This window comes from Serinus canaria, chromosome 3 (genome assembly GCF_022539315.1).
Source record: "Serinus canaria isolate serCan28SL12 chromosome 3, serCan2020, whole genome shotgun sequence".
Taxonomy (NCBI): Eukaryota; Metazoa; Chordata; class Aves; order Passeriformes; family Fringillidae; genus Serinus; species Serinus canaria.
In genome coordinates, this window is record NC_066316.1 from 111,313,969 (window position 1) to 111,332,400 (window position 18,432).

The window sequence follows — 18,432 nt, forward strand, 5'->3', positions numbered from 1 at the left end:
AGATCCTGGAAATCTTGTGGGAATTGATCCCCCAGGAGAATTGTAAAGATGGTTGAAATCTGGTGGATTTACATGGAAATGCAGGCAAAGGTTGAACATCTGTAAAATAGAGGCCTGGGGTCAGAACTGTGGTTGATATTCAGGGATTCCAGCTTTAAATTCTACCCCTTACTCAGCTAAAGAAAGTGCCTTGCTCTTAGTGTCCCTTAGACTTTATCAAAATTAGTTTGACCCAGGCTCATTTCTTTTTAATAACGTGCAAGTATGAGCCAGGCAGCGTTTCCCAGAAAAGCCACCAGGACAGTGTCACTGCAGATCATTGTCACGTCACCCAGACCTCTGACAAGCAGCTTTTTTTAGCTGCTGTAATAGGATGAATCAGGAGTCTGGGTAGAGCTCATCAACAGCTCTCAATACCTGTTTTAAAGATAAGTGATTGATGGAAAATGCCAGGTCACTGTGAGCCTTGGGCCGTGGGGAGAGGCAATTTACCAATAATAAAATGCACAGGGGAATTGGATTAGAATGACCAAAAGGACCAAGTCACTGCTGAGAAGTGGGATGAGGCAAGTGGGATTTTTCTGTTGACAGATGATTTGGCTTTGCAAAAGCTGCTGAGATCTGGATAAGGAACCATTGTAGATGCTGAGTTACAGATTTGTCTTGAGCAGCAGAGGAGCTCTGTTCCAGTGTGTACAGAATTACCTTCAGCTGCCTTGAACCATCTCTGTGTGATCCTGCTGTGACTGAGGTGTTGTGTCCTGTAGCTGTGGGGCCTCCAACCAGAAACTCTGGCAGCAAGAGGACAGATTGGTGATTTTGCACCTGGTGCCTCAGATCCAAACCACTTTTCTCCAGGAGTGTAACAGTAGATGGCAGCAGATGCTGCAGGATGTGCTGCACCTCTAACTCTGGCTGCTTTCCTTTTCTTTTAAAGGTTGTGTCATAACAAACAAACAAAGGTGTATCTTCCAGAACCTCCTTTTCCCCATGCTGAGGTGAGTTACCATGGTCTTGTTCATTTTCTGGATCACAGTCCACACAGTGTAGCTGTCATTTTTCTTATCAACCCTTCTACAGCTATTTCAGTTTTGTTTAATTTTTCATAAAAGTGTTTTTTTCCTTTGCTTTCTGTGATGAATTTGGGAGCATGGGGGAGGAATGAGTGATGGTGTTCCCTAAACTCAAAATTACCCTGTTTATTCCAGCCTATCATTTGCACAGGCTGGCCTGGCTCACTCCTTCCCCCACAGAAGGAGATCTGGTGTGGGATGTTTGCTCTTATCAGCTGCAACCACGAGCATTCCCTTTGTCCAAGCAGTTTATTTCCAAGTCTGTGAAACTAAGAGCTTGTTATCAGAGACAGCTTAGTCATGCCAGCTCCTTCCTCCCTCACTGAAGCAGGCATCATGTCTGCTGCAGGAGGAATGATATCTTAAAAGAGAGATTTTATATCAAAATTTAAAGTTTGCAGCACTGAGTGCTGTCTGTGGCAATTTTAAATGAAATTACTTGAGCATTGTAATGAAGCAAAGGGGAATGAGGCTCCTAAATTTGGAGGATTTTCCTACAACACAATAATAATTTTAGGGAAGCTTTAGCCAAGGTGACAATATAAGTGGTGCTTCAGAGTTACCTCACATAGCAGGACAGGAAATTCTCCCCTGGGAACAGGTAGCTTTCCCACTGAAGTAAGCAAGAGGCAGGCTGGGAAAGGAAGAAACAGAACTGAGAATTTCAGCTAAATCTTATTCCTGTTAGCCACTGAACCACTTGGGACACACAGAAACTTGGCTCTTTCAGTTGCTGTGGTCCAGACTGTTTGATGAGATGTGCAGAGTGGCCATGGCAGGTTTAAGAGCCCAGAAATTCAATGCTTTTACAGACATTGGGTGGTTTTTTTTTCCTTGAGATATCTCATCCAGGGACTTGTTCTGGAAATTGCCATTACCCTCATATCTATCATCTGTAGGTGCTTCAAAGGCATTGCTGGAAGTAGGATCTGACCAGGAGCTCTCACTCCTTCCAGATGCTTGAATGTGTAGCAAGCAGGATGTGCAGTGAATTATGTATAATCTGTTACCAAGAATAATGTGGACTGCAGGGCAAGCCACCTGTTCACCACTTATTTTATAACCAAAAAATTCATTCCCACTGATAAATCAATTCCAAATTCTCTGAGTATGAGGCTCTGCAGCCTTGCTGTGGCTGTGCTTTCTGTCTTGCCCTCCATCCCTCCTTTCTGGGATGTCCTTGTTGATCCACAGTGTCATTGGATTCACTGACAGCCCATATTCTGATTTACAATATTCACTGGAACTGGCAGATTTAAGTGAAAACCCATCCAAAAATGAGAAGCCAAACATGCAGCTGTCAAAGACTGGATTAATTAACCCATCTTATACAATGGGTCTTTGTGTTTATAAAGTGATAACTCTGTCCTCTAATTCCTGGGACATTTTATATTCTCTGGGGGCCTGTTGATTGTGAGATTTTGCTCAATTATTGGAACAACTTTGCAAGAACTACCCTGTGCTTCATGTGTAGATCAGGGTAATTATGTAGGAAAGGCCTCCCAGCAGTGGATCCCTGCACAGAGGGAGGAATGTGTCTGTTCCAGGTGCAGCATGGAACATCTCACAGAGTGTCCATGCCAGAGCCCCAGTGCTCCGCACGTGCCTTGTGTCCCTTGTTCAATCTCAGAATCTCACACCTGACACTGTATTTCATTCACACAGTGTGAAACACCCAGAAAACCTCTTCCCAGCACAATCCTGGGTCTCCACAACCCCCCCCTACCCAAGGCAGGAGCTTTGCTTTCTGGCACTTCAGGGGATTTTTAATGAGTACCAGAAGCAGACAGTGAATGATGGTTTCTATCGGAGAGGTTGTTAGTGGAGAATTGCTTGGCTTTTTTCAAAGTAATGCTAGGCTTGTGCAATGTAACCTGTGCTGAAATTGCCCATCATGAAAAGATGTGCTTAACTGCTCAGTTGTTGGAGGAAAATAGGGAATTACTCAGACATGCCTCTTACTTCTTAGGAAGCATTAATAACATGCCTGGCATGATACATCAGAGAGGGACAGGCCAGGAAATAAGCTTCTAATTATCCACAGAACAAGCCCAGCCCAGCATGCTGCTGGTCCTGAAATTTGATGTTCCTGTTAGTTGTATAAACAGCAAGATTTAAAAGCAAGGCAAAAAATCCCCCAAATCCTCGATGTTGTCCCTTGCAGCAATGAGTTCCAGCAGTGCCTGATGTGTGCTAGAACAGAATAATTCCTTCCTTTAATCAGCTGTGATTGTATTTGGCATTTCACTTAACTATGCCTTTATTATTGTCACAAGAGGGTAAATAAAAGCATCTTCATTGTCTCTACAATTACTATTTTTATTTCTCCTCACTCTCTACACTCAGTTGTTTGAAGCTTTTGCATTCTCTCTGCATGGAAATTTTATGATTTATGTTGCATGTTTTGAACTCATTCCTTGTTCTGCTCTGCTGAATAAAGCCAGACACATGTTCAGCTCTGCAGAGAACCTAAAACATTTCTTCCTCCTTGTTTAATTCCACTTTAATGGAGCAATAGATGTTCATCTTACCTCCTCCTACACAGTCCTGGTACAGTTCTTGTGGTGGCAGTTTGCTTCCCAACATCCAGTCTGAGTGAACAGGGAATACTTTCCCTCTGTTAGGAGCAAGCAATGTGGGCTGAAGTGCTTCAGGTTTGTAGGGATGGATTTGAACATCAGTTCATGCTAAAGTTAGTGAAAATGGAGTGTCCAGGTTCTTGTTGAAGTCTCTCCTGCAGCCTTTCAGTGGTGCACTAACTAAAAGAGCTTCTTTTTAAAGGTTTTTCTGAGGGAAGAGCTGCTCTGACTGCAAAGTCAAAAACTGGAGATCCCAAATATTTGTCAGCACAGCTGGCAAGGCAGGGGGTGGCTTTCTCTTCCAAGCCCCTGTTATCCATTATATCCAAGGTTCAACTGTCTGAATAGGCTCAGATTGAAGCTCCTCAGTGCCTTGCTAAATACTGTGGAGCACAAACCAGTAATTTGTTTAGCTTAGATTTGTTATTCTCGTATCCCAGAACTAGAATTTGGTGTCTTACCAAATTCCATATGGGACTATCCCATCCCAGCACAGCCTCAGATGAGCAATTGGGGGTTTCCTTGATCATTTTAACAGGATCCATGGATTGTACACTCTGCCCCATCCCTTTTGTGGAGGTGGAGGCTCCGTGTTTCTAAAGGAATGGCTCAATTGTTGTAGCTGAATTGTTCCTCTCCATTCGATTTTTACATGGACAATTTCAGGCTCTAAGATAAGTGAATCCAGACTCCTCTAAATGTCTGCAACAATAAAATTTGAGAGGTAATTTGTATTGATCAGTATTTGCCAGTGGAGGGAGGATTTGGATTTACTGTGCTCTTATTAAGGATTCTGTTAGCAGGATCTAAGAGAAATGGCTGCAAATCCCCTTTTTTCTGACTCAAAAAAGAGCCAGGGTGGGAGTAATATTGATTTTGTAATCTTAAAAACTACTATTTGTCTTCTTCATCTTTGATTTCTTCCTCCATTTACCAGTTCCTGCATAACACATTTAAATAAATACCTGGAACCAGGTGATTGTGGAGTATTATGGTTTGGTTTATAATAAATATTATCATATAGGAGTTGGGCTCAATGATCCATGGGGGTCCCTTCCAATTCTGGATATTCTGTGATAAAATTAGGCCCCTGTTAGTTTTGATCTGATGGAGTGAGGGAGGTGAAGTAATAAATGCATCTCTCACTCCCTGATAGGAGCCACATCTGTTCCAAATTCTGGATACAGAGCACACACACACACACACACACACAGAGTAAATATCAGTGTATTTTGGCTCACTTCAACAAAGGGTACACAAAGGCTCTGGAGATTTATCCTGTTTATAGCAGCAGTTGCTGACCCTGTAAATCAAGTGTACAGCTTTAAAAGGAAGCACAGAATCATTTGGGATTTCAGAAAAACACAGCTCTCACTCTTGATTCAGTACTTTGCCAGCCCCTATCTCTTAAGCTTTCAGTCAATAGTGGTTCTTTCTGTAAAAAGATTTTCTGAATGTTGCTTGTGCTTTCCAGCAACCAAGCCCACTGTGGAAATGTTGGCTGGCTCAGTGCCAGGCATTGGGTTTGGCCCAGCTGGAGGTCTGACCATGGCACAGCAAAGTTTACACACCCCATCTCATCTGGAGATACAAAAAACCTGCACAAATCATTGCAAACTCAGTCCCCTTAATGAGTTGGGAAATTTTGTTGGACCTGTTTTGCAAGTTCAGCTCCGTATATTCTTGATGGGGTGATTAAAAGATATTTTACAGTAGACGCTAAAATCCACCAGCTGCTTTCTCCCTGAAGTGAGTAGAATGTCTCTAAACTTGTTTTTGTAGCCTTTCACCCCTGCTCTGTCCACCTGTGAGAGTCAGGGATTGTGAGCTGAGCTCTGAAGCCTCACCAGACTTAGCAGCAAAGATCTGGCAAGATAAAAAGAAAAGATGAAAAAAGAATCATCACCAACGAGCTCCCAAAAACTGGATTAGAGCTCCTGTGTCTCTTTACAAAGCAATATGAAGGGATCTGAAGCTTCCATAAGGCTTTGAAGAAAATACAGCTTTTATGTTGCTGAGCAGTGAGCATTTGTGGAGATATGGCAGGGAAATGAGCTGCTCACTGCTTTCCACATCCAGTGCTGCCCTCACATCTTCCCAAAAATCTGAATGCTGCATACAAATAAATATCATTTGACGGAGCCTGTGAAAGCAGCTGGAACAACAGTTTGTGATTTTCAGGAGTGTCTCAGGTCAATGCTGGCTGTAGAAATGTCTTTCCCTGACCTACCTGCCTGTCCCTGGAAAAGTTTTCCCCTGGAATGTCACATATCCCATTTAATGCTTGAAATGGAAATCATCCTCCTCTTCCAGTTTACCCAGTTGAAAGTGCTTCTGCAATTTCAGTTTTGAGACACTTGACTTCCCTCAAAAAAAAAAAAAAAAAAAAAAAAAAAACCAAAAACCAAACAACCAAACAGAAAAAATCTTTTTGAGGCCATTTCCTACAAGTTCATTTAAATGTCAGTATTTTATGGAGTCAAATTTGTTTTACCCATTGTCTGCTAAACTGCAGTTTTTATTACTGAAGCTAAGTTTAGATTCTAAACTCTGCACTCCAGATGTGTTAATCAGAAATCTTTACCAGTATAATTGCAGGAATGTTTTTGAGATTCATTGCCTATCAACTGTCAGAGCAGTTATTGGGTGTTTTTTTCCAATTTCCCTCTTGAAGATTAAATGGGAATTAGCTATTACTTGTAAACTGCAGAAAATGTAGTCCAGTTTCTACTCCCTCCATGATTCAAGGATCCACGTGGAAATGATCCACATGCATCTACAGAACTGTGCAATAACCTTGAATTCTGAGGTGCTTGCTGGTGCACAAGTTGCTGAGAATTCTCAGTTTCTCTTCATTTCCATGCAGGCACCTTAGATCAGCCATGGTAAAAAGTAACACAGGACATGGGGAAATGGCCTTAAGCTGAAGTGAGGATGGTTTAGATGAGATATTAGGAAGAAAATCTTCCCTGTGAGGGTTGGAAGGCCCTGGCACAGGGTGCCCAGAGAAGCTGTGGCTGCTCCAGCCCTGGAAGTGTCCAAGGCCAGGTTGGATGGGGCTTGGAGCAGCCTGGGACAGTGGAAGGTGTCCCTGCCCATGGCAGAGGGTGGAACAGGATGAGCTTTGAGGTTCTTTTCCAACCCAAACCATTCCAGGCTTCTATGATTTGTTGAACAGCCCAACCTCCTTTTGAAATTGGCTGCCAAAGGAAGCCCCCTTCCCTCCCTCCCTCACACTCTTCATCTCCGTGGTCTATCTCTCATCTGCTCAGTCTGTGATTTCATGTATTAAATTCCTTGCTTTTTAAACTGTATTTACAGTTATTTTCGTGGTGGAGATGGAAGCATATACCTGCCAAGGAAAAACTTGCAAAATATTGCATGAAAGTGCTTCACAGTCTGGTTGTTAAATTGCTTTTTAAGTTGCACCTTGTTTTGCAGATTAGAAAACAGTGGCAGGAGAAATAAAGCAAAACTCTTTGAAAAGTGCCTTGATAAATAAACTTCTCCATCTTAGTAAAGAAATCTGTTCCACCTGCAGAGCTGATTGCACTGTGTCTGAAAAACATCTTATTGCTTTTAGTTCATGTTTATTGCTGGTTTCAGAGACAGTTAAAGAAGGGAAAGTCAGTCTGTTCTTTTCCAGCAGCTTTGACTTTGTGTGAACCCTTTAGACCAGGGAAGCTCAGCAACATTCTGCTGAAGGCAAAAGTGCCTGGTACTGCTGTGATGCAAGAAAAGCAGGTTAAACATGAGCCCAGAGCTCTTTGCAGACATGGCAAAGAGGAAAAAAGGAGCTTATTGTGAATTTGGCAGCTGAGCACTCTGCTCACACCAGGGAAGTCGAAGCAGGGAGTGTTTGCAGAGTTTCCTCCCAGTCACCATCCTGCTGGTACCAAAGAAGTGAGAGCAGGGATTTGGAGGCCCCATGCTCTGACTTCCCTTTCATAACATTTATGACAGTCATGACTAAATTTGTTGGGGAAAAAAAATCGAAGGGGTATACAGGAAGGGACTCTCTGATGAGTTAGGAATAAATTGTAGAACATTTATAATCTCATGTAAATAAACACACTCAAGCACAGAGGCATGAAAAGTTGCACTGTCTGGATTTTTTGTTTTTCTTGCAGCTCATTCAGACAAACAAATTGAAACATTATCCCAGCATCCATGGGGACTTCAGCAATGACTTCAAGCAGCCCTGTGTTGTGTTCACTGGGCATCCCTCTCTCAGATTTGGGGATGTGGTGCATTTCATGGAGCTGTGGGGAAAATCCAGCTTGAACACTGTTATATTCACAGGTAAGTCAAATGCTGATATCATTATCAGATTAACAGTTCGTGCACTCTGGTTAAATGTGGCCACATCCTCAGGGCTTTACTCATTTGTTCTGGGACAGAAGTTTTTCACTTCAGTAGGAGCTTATCTAAATTAAGGCCCCAGGACTGGCTGCAGGGACAAATGTAATTATTGTGCCATTTAATTCAGTGTGGCCCTGCAGAGTCAACCTTTGCCATGCAGAGTCTATTCCTGCCACGTCTGAGCAAAATCTTTGTTATGCACAGCAGTAAAATGCCTACAGGAAATTAATTTTTGAATTAAAAGCAGCTGGCTGCAAGTTAAACCCAGGCAAGACCTAATGGCTGCTGGTCAGAAAGGAGAAACACTTCTTCTCCATATTCCAGTGGAACCACAAACTTTTCCTCATCTCTTCTCCTGCCTTTTCATCTTTCAGTGTTTCTGAAGAGGTTTCTGTCCTCTCTGCTGTCCCAGAAGTGTGCACCCCACACAGACCTGGCACAGGGGTCTGAGCTGTTCCTGTTTTTGGGCTGAGCTGTGTTTAGATGGTTTTTGGCTGGCAGACACATTTGTAGCTGAAGGTACAGCTCTGGCTCATTCCCCAGGGGAGCTCTTTCCTTTCTCAGTGCTCAACAGGTCTTTTAAGTTCTTCCACTTCTCTCCATCTGCTTCTAGTGCTGACCCTGATTAAAAACCCTTCAAGGCCTTCCCTGGAGCTGAGGTTCTGTGCAGGTGTATTTGTACCTGATGTGTCACCCAGACAGAACCCTGTAGTGGGCATTGTCCTGATCTGAGAAGGCAAACAATAATCCTTTAGGTCCTTACTCCTGATTTTGGATCTAAGGAACTCTGGGATAATGGGAGGTGTGTTCTATATGACTTAGCCAGGTAAAAAAAGGTGTGGATTTTTGGATAAAGTAATTAGAGCTGGGGAGGAGAGCCCTGAGGAACAAATCAAACCTACTCCCACAGCAAGGGTGCAATGGAGTCCCACTGTGAAGTTTATTTTCCTCCAGTTTTTAGTGAATAGCAAAGCTGCTGGAAAGCACAAAACCTGAAGAAAAGAGGTCTGGGAAAGGATTATTTCCTTTTTCTTTCTTTTTTTAACTGTAGACTCGAGGCTAGTGACAAGCAAGTCCCTTTCACAATATTGCCACCGAAAAGTGTGACAGTATCATGATACTGTTAAGCCAATTTGGGGATATTTTTAGTGTATAATTAACCCTATTTAATGGGAGGGGAGTTCCTGCAGGGAGCTTAAATCCAGACTGGTTTTGTGCTGGGAAATGGTGCAAGGTACCACAGCACTGAAGGTACAGCTGCTGCAGGGCCCATCCCTCCTGACCTTTGAGGCAGTTCAGGAGACATGCCCTAATTACAGTAATTGGGTAAAATTGGATATGCATTGTCTGAAAACAGTGAATTTTACTCGAGTCAGGACTTCAATTAAGGCAGAGTTTGCAGAGCCTTTGCTGGGGTGTGTGTTCCATGAATCCCAGGGGAACCAGTGGCATTAATCATGTGAATGTGCTGCCCAGGGTGTCAGGAACTGGCCTTTAATGGCAGGAACTCTTCCTCTGTGTCTTCTGTAAGGAGAAGCACTTGACCTTTCTGTGTGAGATCCCAGTCCTTCAGTGAGCTGAGGCAATCAAGCACTTCTGTCAGAGCCTGACCCCCTGGCAGGTTGTCAAGGCATGGAAATGTCACTCCTGACAACCTGGGGGTGCAGCAGGTCATGGCCTTGGAGATTCATTCCCACTTGGTGCTTAGTGAAACTCCAGTTGAGAGCTGCTTTAGTGGGGTGACCTTGGAGTGCACAGTGATTCCAGATGCTTGTGGGGTTTTTTCCTAAATTCTGTCTATCCATGGCTTTTATGGACTATCCATAAGTCCTACTGCCTTAGGACTGTCTAGTCCTAGGCCTATTTCCTTATGGTTGTCTCAGCTGGAACAAAACTCAGAATTTGGCTTTGGCAGTTGGACTTGATGACCTTAGAGATTTTTTTTTCCCAGCCTAAATGATTCTATGTCTATAGAAATTCGTAGCAGATTAAATTCTCCTGTTCTTAGTACCAGTGAAAACCTGAAGCACCTCCACTGATGCCACTGATTTCTATTATTTAATTACTTTTCTGTTTTAAGCTAAAATCTCCTGTGGATCTGAAAGAACTCCAGTCCATTGGGGTAGTGTGTGAGAGCAGATGATGTTGTAGCTTTTCCTTTGAAAAACTCCTGGTTTCTGGTAATTAGAACCTTTAAACTCCAGACCATCCTGCATTTTTAATGAACACTGCTTGTTCAGTCCACAGGAACCAGTTAGTCTCCATCTTTCCAATCTGTAATGTGAAAAACAATGACAAGAATATAAATTAAAGCAGCCAGCAGCCAGGACCTGCCTGTGAGGGAACTGTGGTGCTACTCTGCTGGCTGGTGTCACCTGCAGTCATCACTGCTGGAGCAGTATTGAGGAGATTATTGATTAAAAATATCGAATAGCACTGAGCCACAAAGAAATTCTAGGAGAAGACACGGTATAAAGAAGTCTCCTTTAAAAACCAGCTCCCTGGGAGATGTTAAAACCAGCTCATGCACGTCAGTGCTGTACAGTGGAAGGTTTTATAACTCATTGTCACACAGCAGTAAATCAGGAGTCTTGGGGGAAAAGCTAAAGACCTGTAATTCTGTCAGGAAAAGTCAATATGTGTCCTTGACAAGCACTTGCTGCCTCCAGACAGGTGACTTTGGGATTTTGGGTGGTTTCAAAACAGCAGCTCCTGTGTCTCACATGAGTTCCCTGCTGAGCCCAGCTCAAGTTGTGTTTTTAACATTCTGAATCTCCCCAGTTCTGTGTTAGGATTCCTTCCCTAGAATTTCTCCCTTTTCCAAGGCTCTCCTGTCCTTATTAGGAGTTTAGAGAGACTTTGGTCTGGATTTTATATGGGATTCCTAGACCAGAACTCCATGTCTGTCCATTCTCTGATGGACAATCAACCTGCTGATTCAGAAGTGCTGAATAGGTGCTGCCTCAGATCTCTGTGTCCTCCACAACCCCAGATAGGATGGAAAACCTCCCTTCTGGTAACTTTTTAAACTCAATTTTTACAATTTCACAGCACATCTCTAGTAGAGAACCTCTACCTGACTTAAGCTTTCTGTTTTCCCCTAATGACTTTTTAAATGCCTCGTCATTTAACCCTGACTGACCATTCTTCAACTACCAACTTTCTCTGTATTCCTATTTTTACATTTCTATTCATTGCTATTAAACTTAACTGACATAAAAGGCTGTTTTTACATCAATATTTTTAGGCTTTTTTTCATTGCCACCACCACATCTGCTTTTAATAACATGGCTTTTTGCCCAGTGTAATTTTACCCCATGTTTGTGGATTCATGGCTCCATGTACACTTCCTTGTACAAAGCTCATTTTTGGTTAATATTTCTCATTTTAATGTTCCCAGGCAGCTACTCAGACAATTGCTTTAAACTTGGGGAAATTATCCCTTTGACAGTTCCAAACATTTGTATCATTCCTGGTGCCATGTTCTGCTCTCTCAGGGTAAATATCTCCACGTGGTGCTCAGTGCTGCTTAGCCAGCAGCAGATTTGGAGATTTTTAGATTTTTAGGTGAGCAATTAACTTCTCTTTTTTGTTGGATGTCACACTGGTGCTGAACTTCCTCTGGTAAGGTTTGAAGGAGTTTTTTTTCTTGCTGTCTGCATGAGAAATCCAACCAGTGCTCTGCTCTGCTGCCTTGTCAGAACATCTTAGATGGCTCTTTAAATCTGGACTGGAGGCTTTGAATTTCAGTTTCCTTTCATTTCATCCTTTCAAGTAAAGCAGGTCCCAGAGAATTCCTCCTGCTATGTTCCAGCCAAGCTTGAACTGCACTTTGCCCTGCCTGGTGTCCTTTGAAGCCCTGTGGTTCAGGATAATCCAGCAGATGAGACTTTCATTCATCCCCTTCTCTCTTCCCATTCTGTATTTATCAAACTCATACCAGTTCCTTTTTTTCCCAGCATTCCCTTTGTCCCATCTATCCCACAATTATCAGGGAGATAAGGATGGCATAATCTTTTCTACCAATAGTTGGTGACCCCCAGAATCAAGAGGTTACCTGTATCCTACACTGTGTCACCTCAGATCTACATTTGTCATTCACCAAAAAAAACCTTTTTCTGTAGAATTCTCAATGTTTTATTGCTCTCTGTGGGAGTAAAAGCCCATTCAGTGCCTGACTTTTCCCTGGCAAACCTCTAATCCAGTAATAAAAGAACCCTTGGTTTCCCACCAGCCTAAACCTGGCTCTTAGATTCAAAAGAATAAATATATATATATTTATACATCAAGAGATCATATTTATACTGCCTTTTTGTCACACTGAAAACCAACTTGCCATTTGAATCACCTCACAAGACTCAAAATGTCTGCATTTTGCCTTCCTTTACAGGATCTGATTAAAAATAAGAGATGATGGTTTTGTCTTGATTAAATTTGTTCTAAAAATCATGCAATAATGTGTTCAAATGAAATAGTATTGCTCTGTTGCTTGATTAAGGTAAGACTAATTGTGGGCGTAATTTTCATCAAATTAATTGAAAATAATGGATGGGGGAAGGAGGAAGGGAAGAGAAATCTGTGACAGAATTAACATTGAGCAACAGCTCTGACTGAAGTGGAATTAGAGAGGAATTAGGCCATTTTTGTTGTTAATGGGCTTTGAGTGTTTTCAACATTTCTCTTTCCAGAACCTGATTTCTCTTACCTGGATGCCCTGGCTCCCTATCAGCCCCTGGCAATGAAATGTGTTTACTGCCCCATTGACACAAGACTCAACTTTATTCAGGTGTCTAAATTACTCAAAGAAGTCCAGGTAATGAATTTTCTTCTGCCTTTTCTTACATTTATTCACACAGCTGAAATTAAATCAATGAATTGTGGGGAAATGTTGCATTGAACAAAAATGGTGACAACACCCAGATCCTTTTCTCCATGAAGAGGACACAGCATTGAGCTCTGCTTTAGGAGAGCTCTAAGAAAAAGAGGGTTCTTGTAGTATCTGCTGTTCCCCCTCAACTCTTTATGCTTTAGTGGCCCATCCCATTTGTTTCTACTAAAATTTGCTTTCTGACTCATGACATAATTAAAATAATAACCAGATTTTTTTCCTGGCTGAGTATTTCCCTGTGTTCTATCTTGCTGAACTCTGAAATACACATTCTTCCAAACCTATTCACAGTGCCTGCGTCTCTTTATCTCATTGTTCTGTAAACTGGCTTGTCACTGCAAACTGATAGAGCCTGCCTTTGCATAAACATCTCCTTCATGTTACTGCTGATGTGTTGTGCTGTCTCCAGGGCAGCTTGCACAACCACTGGCTTCTCCTTTGGCTTCCTTAAACCCTGCAGTGGCAACCAGCCTGTTTATGCTTTCTTAACATATTGCTGCAAAACTCCAGGAGTTGTTTTTGCAGCCTTGATTATTGAGGTTTCTGCAGCCCCACATGTTGACATTGGGATGGTCTCCACCATTGTTACCATTTCTTCCCAGTTAATCTGGCAAGGATTTGGGAGAAAAACCCTATTTCATGTTTTTATTTTTCTCTCTCTTTGTGGCAAGTATGAAATCTTGGCACAGTGGCAAGGCATAAATTCCGAGAAGTGGCGATAAGACATAAATTCCAGGCGGGTCACCACTGCACGCATCTCCAGCTCCTGGGAACTCCTGGAGCAGTTTCTAGCAATGCAGATGGGAATTCCACCCTGTTCTCTTGCAGCCCCTGCACGTGGTGTGCCCCGAGCAGTACACGCAGCCCCCTCCCACGCAGTCCCACCGCACGGACCTGATGGTCGACTGCCAGCCCCCGGCCATGTCCTACCGCCGCGCCGAGGTGCTCACGCTGCCCTACAAGCGCCGCTACGAGAAGATCGAGATCATGCCTGACGTGAGTCCCTGCAGGGCACGGACACAGGGGCTGTTCCTGCTCACACAGCCAAGTTCCAGCTCAGCAGCCTCTGGGAAGTTGTGGAATGGCAGAGTTGTTGTGGTTGGAAAAGGTCTTTAAGGTCATTCAGTTGAGCTGTCAGCCAGCGCCACCACTGTGGTTGGCCTTGAGTGCCACTTCCAGGGGTGGGGACTGCTCCACCTTTCTTTCCATGAGGGAATTGTTCCCAATATCCAACCTAAACCTCCTCTGGTGCTACTAGAAGCTGTCTCCTCTCATCCTGTCCCTGTTCCCTGGGAGCAGAGCTTCCCCTGGCTGTCCCCTCCTGTCAGGGAGTTGTGCAGAGCCACAAGGTCCCCCCTGGGCCTCCTTTTCTCCAGGCTGAGCCCCTTTCCCAGCTCCCTCAGTTGTTCCTGGTGCTCCAGCCCCTTCTCCAGCTCTGTTCCCTTCCCTGGACATGCTCCAGCCCCTCAATGTCCTTCTTGTTGTGAAGGATCCAGAACTGTCCTCAAGACTGGAGGTGCAGCCTCAGAACTAAAGGTATTTGTCCTTAAGATATCTTGTGGCTGGAATTTACAGTTAACTCTCATCATGTAAAAGCACATTCTGTCAACTGGAGAGCTAGGAAAGAACCATTTTTGAGATAATTTCACTCTATAAACTAATGGGAGCTAAAAACAACCTATTGGCTGGCTGAGAGAGTTGTTCAGCCTGGGCAAGAGACCTCAGAGCCCCTTCCAGTGCCTAAAGGGACTCCTGGAGAGCAGGAGAGGGACTTGGGATAAGGCATGGAGGAACAGGACACAGGGAATGGCTTCCCAGTGGGAAAGGGGAGATTAGGGTGGGATCTTGGGAAGGAATTCCTGGTTGAGAGGGTGGGGAGGAGCTAGGCTGGAATTCCCAGAGAAGCTGTGGCTGCTCCCTGGGAGTGTCCAAGGCCAGGCTGGAGCAACTTGGCATAAAGGAAGGAGTCAGGAATGGAGTGGGATGAGCTTTAAGGTTCCTTCCAACTCAGACCATTCCATGATTCTGTGACTGTGAGCAGGCAAAAACTGTGTTCAGGTGAGTTTCCTTTGCAAGAAAATCCCATCCCACAAGACAAACAGTGATCTCTGCCATGTGTGAAGTAACCAGTCACCCTCAGTTTAAACAGGAGGAAGTTTTAGGCAGAGCAGTTTGAATTAGTGCCCCAGGACCATGGAAAGGATCCAGAGAATCTAGGAGTTAGTAGCCAGGAGTTATCCTTCCCCTTCCCCAAATTCACCTGCTGTTAGAAATACCCTTCCCATTAAGGATCAGTTTTCAGTCATGGTAAAGAAGCTGTGAAAAGGCTTATTTGTATTCCAACAATTTCCATAAATGGTTAATTCCTACAGGCTGCAGGAGCCCAGCAGGTTAATGGATTGCTTGTAGCCATCTAAAATGTGGATTACTTATCCCCACAACATCTATTAATGATTTATTAACCCCATAAGTCAAATCCAAATGTACCCATATTACCAAGGGTGACCCATATTCTGACAGACATGAGCTTAAAATATTTTTTTGACAATCCAATCAGCTCAAATGTGTCCTTGGATCAAAGGTGACAGTGGCTTTTTGCAAACAGGCATTACTGCCCTTTGGAAACTGGAATATTGCGTGACTTTTCATTGGAGTGTAGAAGGAGGAAGCATCCTTTAGTTGAACCAAATATGAAGTGCAGAACTGGGACCCACCCAGTAACAAATCCCTCATCCAGCCCACAACACCCACTGCCACCATTTCACACCATTTCTGTGAGGAGCCTGCCCTGCCCACTGCTTGGTGACAAGGAGAGGGCTTTAATTACAAAATATGCTTGGCTGCAGCTCCATCTTGGCATGTATATTTAATTGTTTGGGAAATTTACATATTTATTGGATGCTATTAAACCTAAGACTGGTGAAACTTGGCTTCAATTCACCAGCATGAAACCAATCCTGAGTTCAGAGTGCAGGGAGCCAGCCTGGGGCTCACTGATTATTCAAATCCCACTGAAGCTTTAGGTTTCCACCTAAACTCTGAGGTGGAGCTGAGCCTTTGTGTGAGAGCCTGTCCCTTGGGTCAGCCCCTGAAGGGACTGGATTCCAGCTCTCCTGCACTTCCCAAAGCTGCTGGGAGGGAGGATGCACTGCAGGGAATGTGGCTTCACCAACCTGGGAAAAGCAGCTGGTTTCTGTTGCATTCCCTTTAACTTGGAGAGGTCCAGCAGAAATCTGGAAAAAGGACAGAAATGGCCTTTTGTTCTCCTCCCCTAACAATTAAAATCCAATTATATTCACACAGAAGTCCTTATTTCAGAGCTATCCGTGCTCAGGAAGGAGAAATATCTTGTGATTGTCCATATCCAGGGGTTCTTCAGGCTGCTTGTTCACCCTGAGAAGGCTCTGGAGTGACCTTTCAGCTCCTCAAGGGGGACTCCAGGAGAGCTGGAGAGGAACCTTGGACAAGGGGTGGAGTGTCAGGACAAGGGGGAATTGCCACAGGGCCGGGTTAGATGGGATATTGGGGACAAATTTTTCCCTGTGAGGATGGGGAGGCCCTGGAATAGAATTCCCAGAGAGGCTTTGGCTGCCCCTGGATCCCTGGAAGTGACCAAAGCCAGGCTGGATGGGGCCTGGAGTAACCTGGGGCAGTGGAAGGTGTCCCTGCCTGTGGCAGGGGGTGGCACTGGATGAAATTTTAGGTTCCTCCCAACCCAATCCATTCTGGGATTTCCCTGGTTCCAAAGCTGCTCTTCACAACTCCTTGCAAAAGCTGCTTGGTCTGTGGTGATCCTCCTGAAAAGACTCCAGAGAGCAAGGCTGTGCTTCAGGACTGTTACCAGGGTGCCATTCCCCAGCTCCAAGATATGCAAATCATCTTCCAAAAGAGGATCTTGCTCCTTCTTTTTAAGGGAACTGCATGGTCCTGGTAAAAAATGGATGCAGCTTCCCCTTCTGCTGAGTGGGTTGTGCAAGACAGATTTCAGACATGATGGATGGGGCTCTCTGGTGTGGGAGTATTTGCTGCTTAATGTTCCCTTTTCAGTAGTTTAGGGTTCCTGAATATAGGAATTTCTGTACTGCAAGGAAAGGGCATTTGTTTAATATGGGCTCCCACCAGCCCTGGGGTTCTGTGCAGGCTCAAGTGGCAATTGAAAAGGGCATTTTATAGCTCCTAGAAACATTGCAGTGGCTTGGTATTTGTCAAAACCATGTTAGCCTGAAATGGAATGATGAAATCCACCCTGCAAAAACCAGTAATTGCTAGATGTGCTGCAGGGCTGGGATTTGTGTGTGTGAAGTAAACCTGAAAGTCTCATAAAGGAATGGCTGCTGCAATGAAGTCCTGATCAGGGCCCCCTCCTGACATCCCCAGTCCCTTTCCCAGCTCAAAGTTCTGCCTGGAACCTTCCAGCTTTTGGAAACCAAAGGGTTGGCTCAGTGTGGCTCCACTCAGTGCAGGCTGATGCTGTGCTGGAGTGAAATTTCCTCCCCAAAACTTGCAGTGATTCAGATCCTGGCCTGTCAGACTAATGGAAATTTACTTTTACTGCTGGACCTTGTCTATATTTCAATCACTTCAGCGAGGAGCAAAGGCAGGTCAGGCAGGCCTGTTGTATGATAATGAGATTTACACTCACAGCAGCCTTTGTTTGGAGAGAGTTTTTACCAGTCCCAAGGCATCAGGCTGGAATGGCTCTTCCAGGGATTGTGCAAACCTTTACACTTTAAATAATTTCTTCTCAGCATCTGCCTTTCACTTAGAAAAAGAAATATATATATAAAAAAAGAGTGCTTCCTGGAAATTGGTTAGGCATTGTCTGCTTGCAGGAGAAAGATGGGAAAATGGAAAACACCTCCTGGAGCAAACAGATAAAATTAAACAGTAGTGTCTGAGCAAATAAAGTGCCTCCAGTTTAATTACAGCTGAACAATGGTGCGGATCACTCGGTGCCTGCAGCTGACACTTCACTCAGGGCTCTGTGCTCTTCAAATATTCCATTTTGTGTTCTTCAGGACACAGCCCAGTCAGGAGAGTGTCCGTGTACAAGGCACAGCCTGACACCAAGTGAAATTACCAGAAAATACTGCGGAGGAGAATTAGGAAAATAGCCATTATAATTATGGAGGTTTCATCTTGGCTCCTTTTCCTGACTTTTACCTGACCTTTCCAATTTCCTTCTGTGTTTCAGGAACTGAGGAGTTTTCAATTCTGTCCTTCTTCCCACCCTCAGCTCATTTTGGTGACCTCACATTATCCAGTCTCTGACCTCTGTGTTCCTTTTTCCCTGACTTTTCCCCCTGGGTTCAATGTGCTGTAGCCTCACAAGAAGTGAAATACAACCTGTTTAAATGAAATACAACCTAAGTGAAATAGAACCTGTTTGCTTCTGGTGCTCAGCCCTGCCCCAGCTCCCAGCTCACTGCAGAATTGCCTGGGGTCTCTCTCCGAGTTGGACCTCACCTTTTGACATTCCACCAAAACTGCTCTTTCCCAGCTTTTCCCGACTTTTCTCACACAAAGCCAG

At 44.1% G+C, this 18,432-nt stretch overlaps 1 protein-coding gene across 1 annotated transcript in view; it reads left to right on the plus strand.

Moving 5' to 3' along the window:
- Window positions 1–18,432, plus strand: part of INTS9 (integrator complex subunit 9) — a 59,642-nt gene that overhangs the window by 31,971 nt on the left and 9,239 nt on the right. The window contains exons 11-14 of the mRNA XM_050973195.1: window positions 938–998; window positions 7,783–7,954; window positions 12,703–12,827; window positions 13,731–13,898. Coding sequence (XP_050829152.1) covers window positions 938–998; window positions 7,783–7,954; window positions 12,703–12,827; window positions 13,731–13,898 — 526 coding nt within the window. The remainder of the gene's footprint in view (window positions 1–937; window positions 999–7,782; window positions 7,955–12,702; window positions 12,828–13,730; window positions 13,899–18,432) is intronic.